This window comes from Passer domesticus, chromosome 16 (genome assembly GCF_036417665.1).
Source record: "Passer domesticus isolate bPasDom1 chromosome 16, bPasDom1.hap1, whole genome shotgun sequence".
Taxonomy (NCBI): Eukaryota; Metazoa; Chordata; class Aves; order Passeriformes; family Passeridae; genus Passer; species Passer domesticus.
In genome coordinates, this window is record NC_087489.1 from 961,143 (window position 1) to 981,551 (window position 20,409).

At 43.1% G+C, this 20,409-nt stretch overlaps 1 protein-coding gene across 6 annotated transcripts in view; it reads right to left on the reverse strand.

The window, feature by feature from the left end:
- NCOA6 (nuclear receptor coactivator 6) overlaps positions 1-20,370 on the reverse strand; it is a 44,240-nt gene extending 23,870 nt beyond the window's left edge. For 3 of the 6 annotated variants that reach the window (XM_064391634.1, XM_064391638.1, XM_064391639.1), the window contains exons 1-8: positions 20,256-20,370; positions 13,553-13,655; positions 8,196-8,348; positions 7,817-8,091; positions 4,783-4,938; positions 4,103-4,225; positions 2,564-2,692; positions 930-1,745 (exon numbers count right to left, since the gene is read on the reverse strand). In XM_064391634.1, coding sequence (XP_064247704.1) covers positions 930-1,745; positions 2,564-2,692; positions 4,103-4,225; positions 4,783-4,938; positions 7,817-8,051 — 1,459 coding nt within the window. In that variant the 5' untranslated portion in view covers positions 8,052-8,091; positions 8,196-8,348; positions 13,553-13,655; positions 20,256-20,370. Of the gene's footprint in view, positions 1-929; positions 1,746-2,563; positions 2,693-4,102; positions 4,226-4,782; positions 4,939-7,816; positions 8,092-8,195; positions 8,349-13,552; positions 13,656-18,033; positions 18,619-19,558; positions 19,827-20,255 lie in introns of those variants that run through there. The other 3 variants (XM_064391635.1, XM_064391636.1, XM_064391637.1) reach the window with 3 other exon arrangements.
- Positions 20,371-20,409: the final 39 nt, after the last annotated feature.

The following is a 20,409-nucleotide window of genomic DNA, read 5'->3' on the forward strand; positions in this document are numbered from 1 at the left end:
GAAGATACTAGAATGTACTTATGTGTGTGTAGGTGGACAAAGAATATGGGCCATAAGTACATAAAGAAATCATTTCAAAAGCTTAAGCAGAACTGGTGTATGGGACCTGAGAACAGTCATCCAAGAGGACGATGAACAAACGGGTGAGCAAAGAGAAGCATGGAAAATCTGCATGGAAATACAAAGGGCTCAAGGGGAAAAAAACACCAAGGACACAAAAGAGATCCTGGGACTAACAAAGGAAATGTCTTCATTGTTAGAGAAGAACTCTAGGAGTAGTAAGGAAAAGAAGAGAGTGCATTGGTCCAAAGAGAAAACTAAAGACAACACAGCCAAATGAGAAATTAAAACATCCCTTAACATCTTAATTTTAGGACAGGGAGTACAACAGCATGGCAACAATAGATTTTTCCTCTTCATATAGGAAGAAATTGGTGACAAAGACAGTGTGAAGAACATCCACATCTTAGAAAGGAAGACACAAAACAATGCCTCACTTCTCTAATACAAAATGTAAATACTGACAGAGGAAGGTGAAGAGAGAAAAAGTGTTTTCATTACACTCTTGCAAAAAATCCTCCCCTTTCCCCCCACAAAAAGAACAACCCCAAACCTAAACAAAATCCCCATACCATCTCTGAACACCCTAAGCTTGCTTAAAGGCAACAGAAGAGTTGTCAACAGGATGACTGGCAGTAATAAGTGCAACGCACACAGCAACTCCTCCCTGACCCTTTGGGCATCTCTGTGACACTGCAGGACAGAGACAGAGTGATGTGGATGCTCACTCACCAATACCCACCTCATACTCCACCTATCTGTTGATTCTGTCTCATAAAGGATCTTTTCAGAACTAGCAGCAATATTAGTTCTAGAAAATTTATGTTTCTTTTCCTTTTAAAATAAAAGAAGGTCTCAGCACTTCTTACCTCCTAAACCAGGGTGTAAACCTTGTGGACCTTGGTTTTGCTGCTGCATCACCATGAAGTTGGGGGGTACATTCCCCTGTTGCACCATAGGATTACGACTAGGAGAACTGACAGGCTGCTGGAATCCCTGGGGAAGAGTGCTACTCTGGGGAGGCCTTGGTCCCAGCTGCTGCTGCGTCTGGTTAACGGTGGGAGATGAGGCAGGAGAGCCCTGCTGGAAGGAGGAGGGAGAAGAAGCAGGAGACTTATTGGTCAGATGGGGTTGTTGTAGTGGTGTAGGAACCCGTGAGGGCCCTCCCTGAAGGCTTTTCATTTGAGGAGCAGTAAACTGGCCAGGATTGCTCATCTGGGGAAAGTTTGAGTGAGCCTGAGAAGCTTGCTGGCTTCCAAAAGGATATGGAGGTGGAGGATGAGTAGGAGTTTGTACTGTTGCTAGAGATGGTCTTGCTTGAAGCTGCTGCTGCATTTGTCCAGGCAATGGGGCCTTTTTCCAGCCCTGGTTTACTGTCAATGTACCCAGTGCTCCCTGGGTTGGAGGAGGCTGAAGTGCTCCAGAAGGAAGCTGGTTCCAGCCAGGGGGAACTGGAACCTGTGCTGGTGAAGTGAATGAAGGTCGAATACCCTGCTGTGGCTGCTGATGTGGCTGGGGAGGCCGATTCTGCAACTGCTGCTGCTGCTGGAGCTGCTGAAAGCTGGCTGAGTTCATCTGCCTGTTTACAGGAACTGACTGCATTGAATGGAGCTGAGGAGCTAAAGATCCAGATGGATGATTTTGTTGCTGCATATTTAGCCCAGATAAGAGTGGGTCCATTGCATCTAATAAAATAGCAAACAAAAATAATTTTTAAAAAACCCTACCACAGAAAAAACCCATCCCAAAATGGCAAAGGCTAAATTGCTTGCTTGCATTTTCTTACTCTGCCTAAAAAATTCATACTCCAGAGAAGCCAGGTCTTATAAATTTATATCCTCTAAAACAAAGCACAACAGCCCCACAATTCTACAGACTGATGTGAGCCTTCTACACACCCAGAACTGCAGAATCACAGAGTATCTCAGCTGGAAGGACCATTGAGTCCAAATCCCTGCTCCTGGCAGGATCACCTAAAATTAACCCCCAGGACAAAGATCATTATTCAGACACTCCCTGAACTCTGTCAGTCTTGGTGCCATGACCACTTCCCTAGGGAACCCGTGAAGAATAACCCCTAAACATTCACACCCAACAAACCCCCAACCCTTAACTTACCAGCCTATCTACCCTTCCTGAAAAGAAGGGAAAAAAGAGCACCAGAAATATTCCTGCCTCATTGAACTAATCCTTCTCTTACCTTCAGATAAACATAAAGCCCAGTCATGACAGTTCAAGTGCAAAAATACAATTGCCATTGCTCAACATATTTGAACAGACCACCAAGCAAGCTGGTGACTTATTAGGCATCCAAATTATTTGAAAAAATTGAACAGATTAAGGAGGAAGGAAGGTTTGCACAGAAAGAGTAGCTCCCAGAAAGGCAGGGAAAATGCTGCAGAACAGTTCTGGATACTCTCATGAATACACACTCAAGCCTATGTGCTGAAGAATCAAAGTTTAAAAACTTTTTCAGATCAGTATTATGGCTAAATTTTACCACCTGGCTGTGAGGAAGGCCGAGGTGTTCGTGGCTGCAGCTCAGCACTAGCACCACTTGCCACCATAGAGGAGGGCACATTTCCACCCTGGGACATCATGACAGCTGCAGCATTGCTCATTCTTATTAAACCTTAAAAAATAAAAATAGAAATTACCAAGTCTTACAGTTACATAAAGAATTTTATAATTTTTCTTTTAACAAGAAAAAATATATTTGTCAGTAAAACACTTCTTTAGACTTCAAGAATTGTTTGTCCAAAATAACCTGAGGATACACCTTTCTGTCTGAAATCTCAGATTTCCTGGTATCAAACAAACAAGTTCAGGTCATGCTGTAGGTCCTTCTTTAACACCAAATTTTTTTAAAAAGAGTATAAATAGAAACACTGCTGACTCATGAATTAATGTGAGCCTGACCTACCACTCAAAGCACCAAGTGATAAGATTGTATCAAAGATGTACAAGTAACTCAGGATTTTGCAAAATCTGAAACTAAAAAGTAACTGAAGTGTTGCAAGGTGGAAAAAAATTCAATGTTTCACTTCCAAGGGCTGTAATTTTCTAAAATGATTGCTACTGTTGCCCTGTTGGTTCTATTGCTGCAGTTGCTGACCTGCAGACAGGAAATGAAGGCGCTGATCAGTACCTTGGAGAGAAGAGCCCTTCTTAAAAATGCTTTAGTCTTTGTTAAGGACAAACATTTCACTGCTGTTTAATTAGGTTTCTACAAAGCTGAAATGTTCTTTCCATTCCTTCTCCTCAATGGTCACAAATGCATCTTAGATAAACTGACCAAAAATGCTCCTGGTTTAATTGCTTTAAATTCTATTTACTAAAATATTACTTATTTATTCTGCTTTATGATTCAGCCATTTTAATAAATTAGATAGTAGCTTTCTCTGTAAAAACTCTTTGTCAAATCTGAGTTTTGTAGTTAAAAATTCCTTATGAGTATACAATACTCTAAAATATAGTTTAAAAACTTCACATTTCCACAAAAATCCCTTCTTTATGATCAGATCTCAGAAGTTCATCAGAAAATAAGAAGACAGTAAGAATAACAGTGTCCTGTCCTTCCTATAATTCCAATGGATTTAATCAAAGTCAGTTTATTGCATACTGAATCAAGACTTATGCACATTCCCATAAAGGGAACCAAGCAGAACACTGTGAAAATCTGTGCATATTTCAAAGTGAATTCACTACACTCAACTCATCTGCTTCACTAGACTAAATGTAAAAACCCCAAACAAACACTGAACAAACCAACAAAACCCCAAAGCACCACACTCTCAAAATACCTGAAAACAAACCAATGGGCCCTGCCAAAATCACTGCAATGTTTGTGGGACACAATGCACCCAACGATCCATTTACATAACACAGGACATGGTTTGACAGCACGGAACAAGACCAGACATTAATTTAAATGGCAATTAGAATTCTGCAAACAAGAGTTGCTGTAAGCAGTGGAGTTTCATTAGCCCACCAGTGAATTTTGAGTGTCTGAAGCACCAGGAGAAGCCCTGAGGGGAGTTACCTTGCCCCCCCTGCATGGGGAATCCCGTGTCCATGCGCATGGCGGTGCTGGCTCCCAGGGGCCCGTTGATCCGCACATCCTGGCTCCTGCTCTGGGCTAAAGCCAAGTTGATAGCACCTTCCCCTAAAGCAATGCACAGGTTGGGTGAACAGGAGAGACAGAAAATCAGAACACAGACTTTTGCAAAAGGACATTTAAGAGATGCTGAGGAAGGAAGAACAGGCTTCACCTCCAGTGCGCACTTTAGAAGGACATTTACACATCAAAGCTTCTGGCTTTCAGTTTTAAAAAGAACAAATGTCATGACAAGCATTACCTGCCCTTGATTTCAGGGTGCTCCTGGACAACTGTCCAGAATGGATATGGTAACTGTGAAAGCCACTGAAAATTTGTCTTAAAGAAAGCCTCATATGAAACAACAGGGAAAGATGATCAGCCAACCCTTTTCTAGTCAACACACAGAAAACATTTTTCAGGAGGGTTCCTGGTGCCCGAAGCATTTCCAGCTTTCATTTTTATTAATAGTAAATGTTATTCTTGAAAGAATAAAAGTCCTGAGCTATCTTTTTCACTAAAGCCAAAGGAGTAACTTACAGGTTTTGCAGCACTAACCAAGTACACAAAACTGCTTTTGAGTCTACCTAAATCTGAGCTTTGGAAGCAGGTTTGGTGTGAAATACCTTCAATCTGAACTGACAGAATGCCCAGGTCTCGGAGCTGCTGGTTGTTGTTCTGAGCCAGGATTCGCAGCCGCTCGGCAGCTTCCCGGGGGATGTTGAAGGTGACACGAACGCTGTTCCAAGGCTCTATCTTCTGCACTTTTAACTTGTTGGACTCTTAAAAGAAAAACAATCAAAATCAGTGCAAAGGCAGTTTTTAAGCACATCTGATAAACAACTTGGTTAAAAGGTTGAAAAAAATGAAACTCCGTTTGGCTTTGAAAATTGCCAGTGCTTAGTCTCAGGTACAGGAGATTTTTCCCCAGACAGGTGTACAGCAACCAACGCTGCCAAACCACATCAGGGATTTTCAAAAAAAGTTAGCAGTAAAAAAACTACTCAAATGACAACCAATGCAACAGACAACAGAATCACTTGATAGTATTACTTAAAAATTGAAATATTCTGTGGATAAACTACTTTGGAAAGATTAAGAAAATATCTAATAAAACAGATTTCATACAATTGTAGGTATTAGGTTTGGATTGGAAGGGACCTTAAAGTCCATCTCATTCCATCCCCTGCCATGGACAGGGACACCTTTCATTATCCCAGGGTGCTCCAAGCCCTTCCAGCCTGGCTTTGGACACTCCCCAGGGACCTGGGGCAGCCACAGCTGCTCTGGGCAGCCTGTGCCAGGGCCTGCTCACCCTCACAGGGAACAATTCCCTCCTAATAGCCCATCTAAAATCTAGACTCCTTCATCTTAAGGCCATTGCCCCTTGTCCTGGCATTCCACCCTTGTCCCAAGTCCCTCTCCAGCTTTCCTGCAGTCCCTTTAGGGGGGACTCCAAGGAGACCTTGGAGCCTCCTCTTCTCCAGGTGAACACCCCCAGCTCTCAGCCTGGCTCCAGAGCAGAGGGGCTCCAGCTCTGTGATATAGCACATTAGTTTGTGAGCCAGATGAATGTGGGAAAAAACTGACTACAGAAATGAAATGCTTGAATATATTAAATATTTGCTCTACAAATGCTTGTGAAACCATCTTTTTTTTTTTTTTTTTTTTAACGAGACCAGTGCCAACAGACTCCTAGCAATATTTCACTGATTCCTACCTTATTATTTAGTTTTCTGGGTAAGCATTTCAAATCCACTGCCAAAAAGCATCTCAAAGTCATGCAAAATATTCACTTGCAGGTTTTCTGAACACCTGTTCTACAAATGAGTGTTTCTACATAGATAAGTGGTTTTCAAAGTAACTGCAGAAAGGTTGGGCACTTATGTCGGATACATTATCCAAAGTGATATTCACCTAAATGATTGCTACAAAATGCAGTTAAGGATAATTTTAAAAATACTCCAAATAAATTTCCAGTTTCTATCTTTCTGTAAAGAAAGTTCCTCTGAAAACAGAAAGCATTGACCCAAATTTTCATCAGCTCCTCCACTGTAACCTCAGATTTACTAAACATTTCCTAACTTTTCAGGTCTGAAAAACACGTTAGTTAAGAATGCCAACACTCAGTCCTATTTAGGAAGCTCTTGTTCACCACTAATTCACCAAGCCCCTTTTGCTGCTGCAGTAATGGAATTATTAAATTCATCCTCATTCCACCTATAAACCTGGTTTTGGCTGAAAACATGGTAGGAGGAGTTTTAAAATCCCCTTTTGTGGAGGTTTGAACAATCCCATATTTTCTGTTATTAATGTCCCAATATTTTGCATAGAAAAATTGTATCATCAGTTTCAGTATTTCTATGTATTTGTACCCAAGTTTCTAATTTTTCAAGCACTGCACCTACCAAGATAACTCCATATTATTTACTAACTCTGCATTCAGCATATCTTGTTTTGCTCTGAATCAGTTTAAATAACTTTGCACATGGATAATTTCCAAATTAACTTGACATTGATTTTTAAAATTTGCTTTCTCAGCTGAGGTCTGAATCATGTTTATTAATCCTGGCATTAATATTTATGACAGACTCAGCATGCAGATGCTTCTACAGAACAAAGATGACCACATGCAGTTATAGACTGAATTTATTTAATATCAAAAATTACATAACTGATCTGTGGTATTACACACATCCCTTCACACCAGTAATGGTCTGTTTGTTTACATCTCCTTTCAGCTGTTTGTAAGACACAGATCAAAACTGGTATTTCTTTATAGTATTTTTGTCTTATCCCAGTTTTTTTATCTCTCTGACCAACAGCAAGAACCCAACAAACTGATGTCAGCTGACTAGATGGACGAAATTGAAAGAAAGGAATAAAGTGACAAAGAAATTCAGTTTGGTTATTGAGAAGTAATGTGCTATTTTCCTGGAAAGGTGTTTGACACTACTGAAGAAAACAATCAAGGCTACCTAACTGAGCAGCCATCAGTAATCAGCACAGGACCTTTTGCAACGTGCTCAGACAGCAGACAAATGTCTTTTTCCAGATCTAAACAGGCTGGTAAAAAATGTCTCAAAAAGGCTGTTATCACTGACTTGCCATGGAGCTGTTCCCAGAGCTGGATGAGCATTCAGGGGTATATCAGGGCACCACCCATTCCCCAACACAAATCAATCTATCAATCAATCAACCAATCAGGTCGGGTAGGTCAGAAAAGTGCAGTAATGTCACAGGTACTGGGAAATGAACCCATTCTCAGATGAACTGCAATAGTTTAAATTGGACAGTTTGGGCACTAAAACATCTTCTGTGTGAACAAGCCCGGTTTCACTTTTTTATAACATAGCCATGTGTAATAGAGGGACATGAAAGAGAATAAAACCAGGTGAAATGTGGAAACAGAAGAGAAATTAATGAACTTGCTAAACAAATCAGTTTTAAACAAGAAAACAACTGCAGACACTTGTAATCTGCTTTTCTGAGAAGAACAGCTTGCAAATTCACTATTGCAAATTCACTAACAAATTACCATTACAAACTAAGTTGCTCAAACCCAGTATAATCTGGTTTTTGTGCAAGTGCCCTGACTACCTAAATAAGCATTTTAAGGACAAGCATTTTAAGCTGGAAAGTGACAAGAAGGTACATTACCCATGTGTAAAAGGCCAGGCACATTCTCCAGTATGGTATCCAGCTTCTGCTCAAAATCTCTGTCACTTATATTTCCTTTAAAAGCTACAAAGATTGTGGAATCCCCAGAAGCAGCCTCCTGTTTCAGTTCATCTTCCTCCAGTCCTGAATCAAAATCCACCTCTAAGTCTTCCATAGCTGAGGAGTACAAGGAGGCATATGTATCTTTTAAGTTAGGTAGATCATCCAAAACCATTGTTTCCAACAATGGGAGCCTATCAGACGTCAAGGTGATGCTTGGAAAGGAAAAAAGAGAATTATAACACATATAACAATGATTGTGTAAGGACATCAACAGCTGCTTTCAATGGCACATTTGGTCATTGACAGAAACACCTACCTGGTGACCCAGTATTGGGCTCTGTGAGACCAACTGTGTGAAGCTGAAAATGGTGGCCATGGCAGAGCCCAAGCTGTTCCTCCACTAGGACAAACAGAAGGGGGCTCCTGGCAGAATCATGCTGCACATGACTTGAGAAGTATTCCACTTGATCTGAAAGATGGGTAGAAAGGAAGGTAGAGGATAAAAAAATCAGAGGAAAATGAATTTTATTAATTTCTGTATCATAGAGGGGAAAAGCAAGCACCTGGTACCAAAGCTGTCAGTGCCTGACTATCAGGAGACTAAAATTCCCAGCAACAGCTGGATTACAAAATGATAGGAAGAACCACCAAACTTAATTTTAGAGACTGCAGATGTAATAGCTCCAAAGCAGTAGGAAAGCCACAGCATATTTTTACCAGGAGAAATGTAGCATTTGAAAAATATTTTACTCACACCCAGCTAAATCTCAGGCATACTGTGCCTACTTTCCTAAAGTTTGTAAAGATTTAGGTCTTTTCAGCTTCTTATGCATGTAACAACCTAAATTCTGCTCCCCCTGTCACAGCCCACAACTCCCACTATGCCCCCACATCACACTCAGATAAGAATCAATTCAGAAAGTCAAGTCCCACACCTGATGGATCTTGCTTAATGAAATGTCTAAACTTTGAAATAAACTTTAACATTACGACATTAATCTAAGATGTTACAGAAGTATAATCTGTGGTAAAAGTATCCCTAAACTTGTAGTGGACACCACCTATGTTAGGATACACATTTTCCCACTCCATCACCAGGGCAATGGCACTGTCCTTTCCAGGTGAGACATCTGCTCTAACACTTAGCACTTTGCAAATACTGCTAAAAGATTCAAACCACCTGTAGAAACAGCCAAAAAAGGGACCTGTTCCTCACCACCACAGTCAAAATCAAATCCATTCACCAGCCAGTACTGTCAAGATTTCATAACTCCAAAGCTGTGTGCATTTGGCACAACCCACCCAGAAGGTTTAGCTCAGGACAACATACCCTTGAACAGGATACAGACTGGGGTTTTGGCAGAGGTTCAAGTTCCCAACACAAAACCACAACTTTGAGATGAAACGTGAGCTGCAGATTACTGGCCAGAAAACAGCCTTTTCTAATAAAAAAAAATCTAACAATGTTAGAAAAGCACAGATTCAGCTCTGTACTGTTTGCACACTCACACAAGGCTGCTGAAGGGACAATATTCCAAAGGAAAAATCAGGGGCTTGAAGTCACAAATTCCCCAGAGCTTTTGGTCAGATCTCTACACATACACTCACTACATTTACAAAATACTGTGATTTTTTTCTCCCTTACAACCCTACCCCACACCAGGCAATCCAACAGCACTAAGAAATAATCCCCTATTTTACATGGAGTCACTCTCTCATCCTGCAGCACCAGCCTTCATCCTCAAATCTCAGAACGAAAACTAAGTGAATTTTGTCTCACAAGCTCTTCTGCAGTCCTGCATCAGAAAATAAGTTCAATGTTTCACAGGTGCTGATCTATTTCCATAGTGCTTTCATATATTTACTATTGCCATGGAAACTTTAAAGATGGGCAATAGAGAAATAAATTTTAAAAATTCATTACCAGGTGAACACAGAGACAATTAAATCTTTTTTCTTTCCGTTGTTGCTTGGCTTTATATCTAAATTACTGCTCTGAGTGTTGGCACCTCCATTAAGGCAAACTTCTCAGTTTCATGTCAGGTGCCCAGATAATGAGAATCACAACTAACAGGTGTCTGTGAAAAAAATGTTTTAACTGATTTTCACACAATTTCTTGGACAGGTGACTTCCTTACCCAAGCTGGCTTTACACTAACCAGGAGAAGAGTCCTTCTCCTTCTGCATTCCTACATATTTTATTCCACATCCACTGACTTCAGGGAGAGAGGAGCTGAGGGTCTTACACAAATGGCTTTTTTAATGGCCAAACACAGCCATTCTGTGCAAGGAATGAGGCAAGCATCCTGTGAAATATAAACACTATATTTTGAGGAAAATTACACAGAATGTTATTTTTCAGAAAATAGTGAGTAAATTTTTCAGGGAGAGAAATCTCAGCTCAAAATACAGGCTCCTACATGTTGAAAAGGTACAACTACTTGGAGGTGATGGGGTGTTGCAGTGAGAAACATGAATATGCCTGACAACCCCTAAGACCAAAAAATAAGAATTTATCTACAAGAACACAAACATTTCAGATCTTTTTTTAATAGAGGTGACTGAAGCCTCCATCTTCTCTGTGAAAGAGCAGAAGACCCCCAGATTGCTTAAATCATGTTTTTTAAACAATTCATAAAAATGCTGCAGCTTAGACCAAATTTCATCAACCTTATCTGAATGTGCTAATATCTGACAGGATTTGTTGAAGTTATGGCCCTTTGTAAACACTATAAAAATTGAGTTTTCTAAATCCAAAGGATCACAGGCCTTGTTTCACTTCACTCAGAGAATCACAGGACCACAGGGATAGCGTGAGGGAAGGAAACAAACCAAATCAAGGTTTAAATTTTACCTCCCAGACGAGCACATACAGCTACAGCTCCCTTTGCATTTTTTTTCTTCACATCATGCTCCTCAAGGATCTCTGCTACATTCATCTGCACCCCTTTCCTCCACAGCACATGAACTTGTGGCTGTTCCTATACTCAGGTATCATTTATTTCAAGTATGACATGAGAAAGTTATGATTTGCAAAATTTTCCTTTTCAGGCAGTGCACAGCACACCATCCATGTCAGAGCAAATGAATCTCAGCTGCAGTGTCCTAACAACTTCTGTAATCTCATAGTTTTAGGGTTGGCTTCCATAAACCCTGAGCAAGCACTTCACCATAATTAGCAGGTACCTTCCCTCACACTCTTCCACACAAACACAAAAAGCCTTCAGCAGAAGCACACACAGGTAAAACACTGCTCATTCAACAATCCCTTAAACCAAAACTCCCAGCAGGTTATGGAGGGTCTCTGCTAAGTAAGAGCCACACCTGAACTGATCTGCACAACCACAACACGCTTCAGGAACTCAAGCACAAATGCTCACCTAGCAGCACAAGAAGGTCTCTGACCATCATCCTTCCTTCAAAAAGCACACGTGGCCTCCTTCCTGTCCCTGCCCCTGCTCCTTTAGAGTTTCCAAATTAGTATTTCCCATTATACAATTGTTTCTGGAAAGTCAGAGCAAGTCCAGTGCTACCACATGGCAACCATTTACCCTCAAACCTGGCCTGGAAGTGGCTACAGCAACAAACCAGTGCTATGCCTCTTTATAATAAAGTTGGTCTTATTCAGTACAGTCTAATTATTAAAAATATCTAAATGAAGTAAGAGAGGTGGGGATGAACAGCCAAATAACAGACAAATGGTCAAAATGCACCTGCATTGTTGTAGGGGACAGGGGAGAGAAGAGCTCAATGGCCACAAAGACCAGAGTGTCAAACCCAAAGGGTGCAGGGCACACCCTGGGCTGCTGGAGCCAGGAGTTCCCAGGCACACTCAGCTAATGGATAAAACAAGTGACCCACAAAATTGTGCAAAACAGGCTCTTTAGAGGAAATATTCCCACAGGATAGAGGATGTCACAGTTGAGACCTGGGTTGACGGACAGCTGGGTCACACACACACCACCAGGAGCCCCAAGGCATTTTGTTGTGCCCTGTGCTGTCCCCACCAGCCTGACAGGCAGCCTGCACAACACACCCAACACCATGTGGCTGGGCAAGGCTTGGAAAATCCCATCCAGACCCCAGGACAGATGGGATTAGAGCAAAATCTGAAACAGCCAGTTGTCACTAACCAGGGAGCAGCTGAACATGGGAAATCTGGCAGGCTCTGGAGAACCTGGAATTGCTGGTCTCTGGAGTGAAAAAAAATAACACAAAAGAAAAAAAACCCAAATGATACCTTGGTATTTTTGCCCCAAGGTTCACTCAACTGATCCAAACTTATGCCAATTTGTCTCTTAAACAGAACTTGAGATCTCTTGTCCTGCTTTCCCCTATCTATTGCACTACACAGAGCACACAGTCAAACCAAGGCTTTGTCTGGACACCTGTTCCAGGTTTTCTGCCAGTCTGTTGATTTCCAACCTTTTAAATGCATTCAAAATAAACACTTTTACAACTAAAGTCACATCAGAACCTGCACTCTTGCAAAACAAATAAAAAGTCCTAAAACCGTGCTCTACATCTCAACAAGTACTCTTCCAAATTACACAAAAGATTGGGAAGGATGAGAGCAGAAGGAAGGAAGGATTGATGCCCTTCACTGGCAGATGGCACAAGCTGGCACTAAGCAGGGTCCTCATCTTCACACTGACCATTATTTAAAGCTGCAACAGGGAAAGGAAAGACATAAAGTTACAGCAAAACCCCTTGGGAAAGCCAGAATTGAGAGTGAGGAGGAAAAGTCTGGGATAGCAGTAGCAACATAACTTCTTATGCAATTTAGATTGCATTTGCTGTCACTGGAAAATGGTTTGCAAGTGACTTAATAGAAAAAAATATCAGGAATAAAGGATGTCTTGGAAAATACATTTTGATGTTTTCTGATTCCTTTGTTTTAGGTGCCAGTGAGAAAAATGTGTAGAGATTTTCATGATGGGACAGAGGAGGTTCAGCATCACCAGAAGAGTCCTGAGGATGGCTTTCTTTTAACCTGTAACATGCACTGGCACACAGTGACACAGGCTGTGTTTAAAGTGTAACACCCATAAACCCCTGAAATACTGATCACAGCACTGTCTCTCCTGGAGATTTGTTAACAGTGTATTATCCTCCTACAACTGTTTCCTTTGTTGCCCAGCATAGCATTTGCCCATCTTAGAGCTTGTTAAACCTGAGCAATGAATAAACTTAGACACCCACATCCATTCTATGATACAAAGATTAAAACAATATGGTTTTGGGAAAAAAAAAAAAAACCAAAAACCCACAAAACAAAAACCTAACAAAACTTTTAAACAAATTCTAGGCAAATGTATATAACAATATAACACAAGGAGATTAAATAAGGCTAAGAATCATGGTTATAATATGAAAGAATACCTAAAAATAAACATGCACTAAAATTTCCTCTAAAACAACTTAGCCAGGGTTCCAGTAATTGTGAACTTCAAACATTGGTGTTAGATGAATGACACCCCTAAAGCATCTCATCTGCTCTCCTTGGGAGGAGCAGCCACAAACCTGATGGCAAACACTCCTAACCCTGTATGGCCAAGTGGGAACTCAGCTCTGGAGCCAGCCCAGCTCTGCAAGCACAGCAGTGAGGAGAAGCAGGGGACAATTTATAAAAACAACAGATATTCAGATGCATCATATGCTTATTTTACCTACCAAAACAAATTTCACAACTTCAGTATTGTGGGATGTGCAATAGGACTTCAGGTAATTCCAGATTGGCAAACATGGTTAAACAGCAACTCCCAAATATGGAATCCTGAAAGAAAACCATCACACTTCATCAGACAGTGATGCAAAATAACAGAAATACTGAACATACTGATGGATAGCTCCATTTTTAATATGCAGTTTTGCATCAAGTCAAACGCTCTCCTCAGCCATGTAAAAAGCATATATTACTACATTCAGATTTGAACAGCAAAGCCTGAGGAGCTTGAAAAATCAACCTTTCATTACAGGCAGAAAACTGAATACTTCCTTTAGCTGGAAATGACATTCTATTCTTCTAAACAGGGCAAGTTTTATCTAGAATAATGTATTTATTCAAGTCTTAGGACAAACTCATCTTGATTAAACTAATCTTCAGAACAGCGAAACCAGGACAGGCAGGATGTCCCTCTGCTCCTCCTGAGTAGGTGCCTAAACCAGCTCAGGTTAAGCTCATTCCAGAAGCACATTCCAAGCCCACAGGACCACCTCAGACAGACATTGTTGCTGCAGGTAGCCAGCATGGAGAGGTGAATCCATTCCTAGCCCCTGCTCCTGGTCACGGGCTCACCAAGCTGCACTCCAGCTCCTGGGATCATAAAAACACAGCAGTAAAGCTAAATGGCTTTGGGACAACAAAATACCACTCCTCAAATCAACGGGGTTTATAGGCACAGCCCAGAGGTGCTTCTCAAGGAGATATTCTGCTTACATGCTTGCCTGCTCATCAGTGGGGAAGGGAACTGCCCGAAAACAAACAGGGGAAGCAGAAAATGGAAGAACACTCAGAAAGAAAAAGCAGAGATTTGTTGTCTTCTATCTAAACAAAGCAAAGTTGTTTTAAAAGCCTTATTGTGCTCTAGCCTGTGCACTTTGCACCAACCCAGCAACTCAGAGAGAAGGAAAGAGGTTTTACATTAAATCACATCATAGATGCTTTGCAGCAGTTTTAATGGTCATCTAACACTTTTCAACCTCTAGTATTTTCTTGTATTTCTAAGTAATTGTAAGTCAAGAAGTGTAGCACCAGGTCGAATGCCTGATGGATAAACCACAAGCAGTGACCTGTTTCCAGCCATATGCACCTGCCAAAACACCATGGCCAAACACCAAGCTGAGCAGCAAAATCAGCATTTGAAACAGGAAATTTTAGTATTGTTGTATAAGCCAAAACTAAAAAAGGTTTTCACATTCTACAGCAGACACTGCATTAGTTCTACTTTTTCACCCTTTTCATAAAAGGATGTTCCACAGCCTAAAGCTGAGTCCTGTAACAAATTGGCTGGTTACCTCCAAAGCCAGGCCAAGACTTCACAGGAAAGGCCAGGCCATGGAAAAGCTGTTTTAAAGGAAGTCTCCAAGATGCAGCAGCCAGTCCCCATGCTGAGGGCCTGTGCCTTAGCCCAGCAGGGTGAGGATGATATTGGCTAAAGCATGGGGAAGTGGAGGGAAGAAAAAAATCTTCTGAACTCCTTGGTGCAAGGAACCAAAGGGGTTTTGTCCTTCAGTTCTCCCTTCTGAGTGTCCCTCACAATGACACCCAACTGCTCCAGAGAAGGACTGGGAAAGACAGGCTGCCCTATAGCAAGATCCAGTGAGAAACTGAGGACAGTCAGCATGGGCTATGGGAAGAAGAAAAAATAACTGTTTCTGTCTCCATTCCCAGTGTGCACATGGGATGAGACCAAACTTGGTTAAGGAAAATAAGCAATCTACATTGGTTCATTAACTCCAACTTCCACTACAGTAAGTTATCTGACAGACCTGGACCCTGAGCACACATCTTAGCAGACCCCAAGGAATCACAGAAACAGCCTTGAGAAGTGTTCCAGCTACAGGAAGAGTTCTGTTTAGAGTTTATGCTTTCCCAAACACAAAGAAAACAAACCAAGCACGTCTCGAGCAAAGCAGGCTTCGTTCCCTCACACTGACACAGAACTGGTCACTGCTCCTCACACTGGTCTGCTGCACTCCCATAAGCCCTCCAGCTAAAACACTGAAACCCAAATGTTTCCGACACAGAGAAAATTACAGCTGGTTATAACACACCCGACTCTTTGCAGTGATGTCCTGATGTAGTCTGACAGCAGGTTTAATGAAACATCAGTTTATTAAAGGTTCAAGAAGTTTGCTGAAAACCAACAACTCATGCCAAGCTGCAATGGACACACCTCAACTGAAACATTTGGTTTTATTCCAACAGAATTTGACTGCTGAGGTGCTCAGGACTGCTCCTAAAAGCAGAATGGTAACTTCAGAATAAGCAGCTAAGTTAGCCATGTAGAAATTACCCCTTTCAGCAGCTGAGATACAAACCAAGGCAGCTACCAGGCACAAGGGAAATGGGAATCAGCAATCTTCTTGGGAGCTGCAGTCCACCCAGCACAATATTTGGTCAATCAATTCCCATTAGCTGAGTTACTAATTTCCCATGGTAAGGATATTTTCATTTGGAAGAAGCACACAGCGAATACTGACAGAGCTTTGCAGTACATAACTTTCCACAAGGATCCACCAACGCAATCAGCAAACAAAATGAGATGCTATTTAAAATCAGGAGCATCTTGACTGTATTTGATCTTGTCTTCAAAAGTTATGAAAAATGTCTTTTTAAGTAGCAATCTGTGCTCTGTGTTACAACAAGCTTTTTATTTAAACCAGAATTTAACCATTACCAGACCTTTCTAGGCTTACACACCCCACAGGTGCTCCTTTATCACCAAATTCTCACAGGGCTTCCTAAACATCAATATAACCAGCCCAGAAATCCATGTGATCATCAGCACTGAATTAAGGTTTGACTGAAAACTGCACCTCCTGCAATATTATTCCTTCTTACATCTAATAAACATCCAGGAAATCTCAACAAAGCTTTTAAAATTCTGAAATTACATAAAGGATGAAAAAAAAATTGAAGCTAAAACAAACAGCTTAAAAGTAATTATTTGATAGGAGACACTCAGTATCAAGGAGACTGTTATCCCTGACCAAAAAACTAATCTTCATGTAACAGAAGTAGGTACACCTTTGGTTAAAATCAAGATTATTCTGAGAGTTTCCTGACTGTATAAAAACTTGCAGCTTATTTTGGCCTGCTCTGGGCTTTTAGAAAAATTGAATTTCAAGTGTTATTTATTGTCACTACTGCCTTTAAGAATCATGCAAGCAGCTTAGGGCCTTCTGTTAAAATGTGGATGGAACAGAATTGGAGAGCAATGCATTCTTGCAGGGATGAGAAGAGCACTCCCAAAAAACCCTTCAAAGAAACATTTTGCCATGCATACAAGGGGTTGAAATGAGGCAGTCTTTAAGGTCTCCCCCCAACCCAAACCATTCTGGGATTCTGTAAATGCAGACCAGAGGCTTAACTCAGTCTCTGTGAGCATCACACAGAAACCACAATGAAAAAACACAATCTTATACCAGCTGCGTGGTCCTGGCAGGTAGCTTTTGTCAAAACTATAAAAATTATAAAATTCAAATGATTTGCATAGGACTTGGAGAATTCAATAGCATGCATCTTTTGGTGGAATAACTAGACCCCTTTTGTCCACCAGATCTAAAGCTTCGGGTCCCATATATGCAACTGAGCATAAGCAACTTCCTGTCCCAAATTATTGGTTTACATAAATTAATTTAGACAAGGTACCATCCATCTCCTGTACAATCAAATCCAAGGCCCTGTGTAGGGCTATGTTTCAGAGCACTCATGTCAGCTGGAGAAGCAGGCAAGAGGTCTTGGGTCCAAGAAGATGATGGCATTCATGAGCTGTGGAGTCCCACATGTGTCTCCATCCCTCACCCCAGCTCCCAAACCATCAGCACTGCCACACACTGGTTGCCTTTCTTTTTCCCCAAATGCATAAAAAAGAGTTATTTACTGAGTTACAGCCTCAGGGCTCTCACATATACATGACCAATTCAGTACTTATTCCTAATTTGACTACTGCAGCAACAATTTTTGATGTGCCATTCAGTGTGCAGGTGGGATGCTGTTCCACTGGATGGAAAATGATGAAAAGATTTCTCAATTGACTGAGAAAAATCCCCAGCTCCTGGACCTCTGGAAAACTTCCACTACCAACCAGCCTGTGTAATCCAAAGCTTAGAATAACTTTAAACTCTAGCAGCATCACTCTAATTAGCCAGGGCACAAGACAATCTCAGTTATCTTCATCCTCTTGAGCTCAACCTCCAGCTCTCCATGCAGGAACATGCTGACACCATGGCTGAAATGTTCAGTTATCTGCAATTAATGGGTGGCTCCTGCTGAAGAACATCAGTGACCTGCTCTGGAGGGGACAGCAGAGTCTGTAACAGTGACAAGACAAAACACAAAATACCCATGGCTCCGGTAAAGCAAAGGTGTCTTGCTTGTCTGGCTGGTGGAAATGGAAAGACTCGCCTGGAGATGGAAAACACCTCACCTGATGAAGCATCTTCCCTTCTGCCTCAGCTTGGTATCATCTGGGGTTATTTCTCCTTCCACTGCTGGCCCCCACCTTTTCTGAGCCCTACACATTCTTTCTCACTCCTTCTGTGCCAGCTGTGCATTAAGGAAAAAGCTTATGCTTGAAGGCAGTTTTTGCAGCACCAAGGGTCAAGTCCTGCTGCTCAGTGCCATACACCAGCAGGCCTCCTGTTCCCTCACACCATCCCTGCACCACAGCTTTGCATTTCTCAACAGAGACCACAGGATTTTGAAAGACACCCTCATCACGCCTTCTGCCCGTCAGAGGTTCTCTATTGACCCATAAAATGTCACCATTCTCAATGCAAACTCTTACAGACACATTAACTCTTCAACCCCTTCAGCAGCAAAGCCTTTGCCACTGCAAATCTATTAAATTTAGTGAGTCTGTGTAATCGGGTTGTAACTCCAGCTTCCATCCAAAAGCAATTGCTGTTGTACTAGAAAATCAAAATATACTGCCAGTTTAAGGTTTAGTTATCATGTTGAACATTTAACATCTCCCACAAAGGCAGGAATCTTTGTCGTGCTCAGGCAGCACAAAGAATGGTATTGCAGCAGTTCAGCAAAATTTACCTCCACAACCTGTACTTTCAAATATTTAAGCCACTGAAAAATGGAAACACCAACACTTCCAGATGCACAAGGACCTGGAATTCTTTGGCTTCTCCACTCACAGTACTTTCTTATGTTAGAGAAGCATCTATTTTTTTACTAGAAAAATGTAAAATTACTCCATCACCTGGAAGCCTTTTGTAAAGAACCCCTTCCTCCAAGTCCTACAGAAGGACAGGCCTTCCAGAGGGAATGGCTGGAGAGAGCTGCTGGGAGATTTACAGCCCAAATCCAATGCCTAATAGGAGACCCTTCCTTGGGTTCAAAATACTAAGAAATGTTATTTCTCAACTGAAGGTCAGACATGTGTGCAGCCCCCAATGTTCTGATCTTTCCTCTCCTAGGAGAGTCCGGACACAGTGTTACTGTAAAACATTTCCTCCTGGAGCCGGGTAAGTTTCTGAGGAAGCCACACGGCTCAGTAGATACTTAGAATCTCTGGCAAGCACCTCGCAGCCACACTGTGCGCAGCCCGGCCTGGCCACACGCCCTGAAACCTTTGTTTCTCACTCCACAAGATACATAGAAAAGCTGAGACCATCTGCTATAACTTGAAAAGAGCCGCCAAATCCAAAAGTTGTGGTCATTATGCTTGGTAACCTTTATGGAAAATGCCAGATTTGTTCTTTGTGGTTGTTTTCACATATAGGAAATACTGAAAGGTGCCTTAGCTAAAGATCCGGTCAGAACAACACACAATCATTACAAAACCAACAAGAGGCACGGTCTTTCTTCTAAGAGAGGTTTTACTACAATAAAACCTCTGAGAAAGGTTTCCCGACAGTTCCCAGCGAGGGGAATGAGCAAAAATGTGTCTACGAGGAGGCTGAGGGATTATGGACAGACAAAGCTCATGAAGCTCCAACCTGCTGCCAGGATGCAGGGGCACAGAAGAGCTCTGTCCTTCCATTCCCCAAAGCAGCGACGGAATCAGAGCCCTGAGCTTCCTGAGACGGTTTTAAAGCAGCTGAAATTTAGAGAAACGCAGAAATCACACGGAGGGGACGAGTGAAGAGCCTTTTTCCGACTGGTTCAAGAGTCACCGAGGACTCGAACAAAAGCGAAACGTCAACGCGGCCCGGCTGACACGGCACAAAGCGTCACCGCCCGCATGAGGTCAGGGCTGAGGGACCGGCTCACACAGCGGCCGGAGCGCGGGCAGCTCCCGCGTCTGACAGCGCAGCCGGCCCGGCCGCGCTCCCTCCCTGCCTCCCTCCCTCCCTCCCGGGCCGGGCCGGGCCGGAGAGCGCGGCCGGGGCCGGCCAGGGTCGGCTCCGCGCCGGGCGCTGCGGGGCCGCAGGCCGCGGGCGGGCTCTGCCGCCGCACGCTGACAGGCTCCTGCCGGGCGCCCCGGCACCGCCGGCACCGCCGAAACGCCCCCGGCCCAGCCGCTCCGCCGCCGGCCGCCCGGGCCCGGCACCGCTCCGCGCCGCGCCAGGCCCCGCCGCCCCTTCCCCCGCGCCGCGGGCTCGGCCTGCGCCCCGCCCGGGCCAGCGCCGGCCCCGGCCCCGGCCCCGGCCCCGCCGCCGCCGCGTCCCGACCCCCGCCCCGCCCTCCCCTCACCTGGACCCGCCGCCGCCGCCGGGGGCGCGCGCGGGGCCGCGGGGGCGCGCGGGGCGGGGGTCGCGCGCGGCCCGGGACTCCAGCGCCGCTCCGCCGCCTGCGCCGCGCACGTGACCCGCGCGCGCCTGCGCCCCAGCGCGCGGGGGCGGGGGGG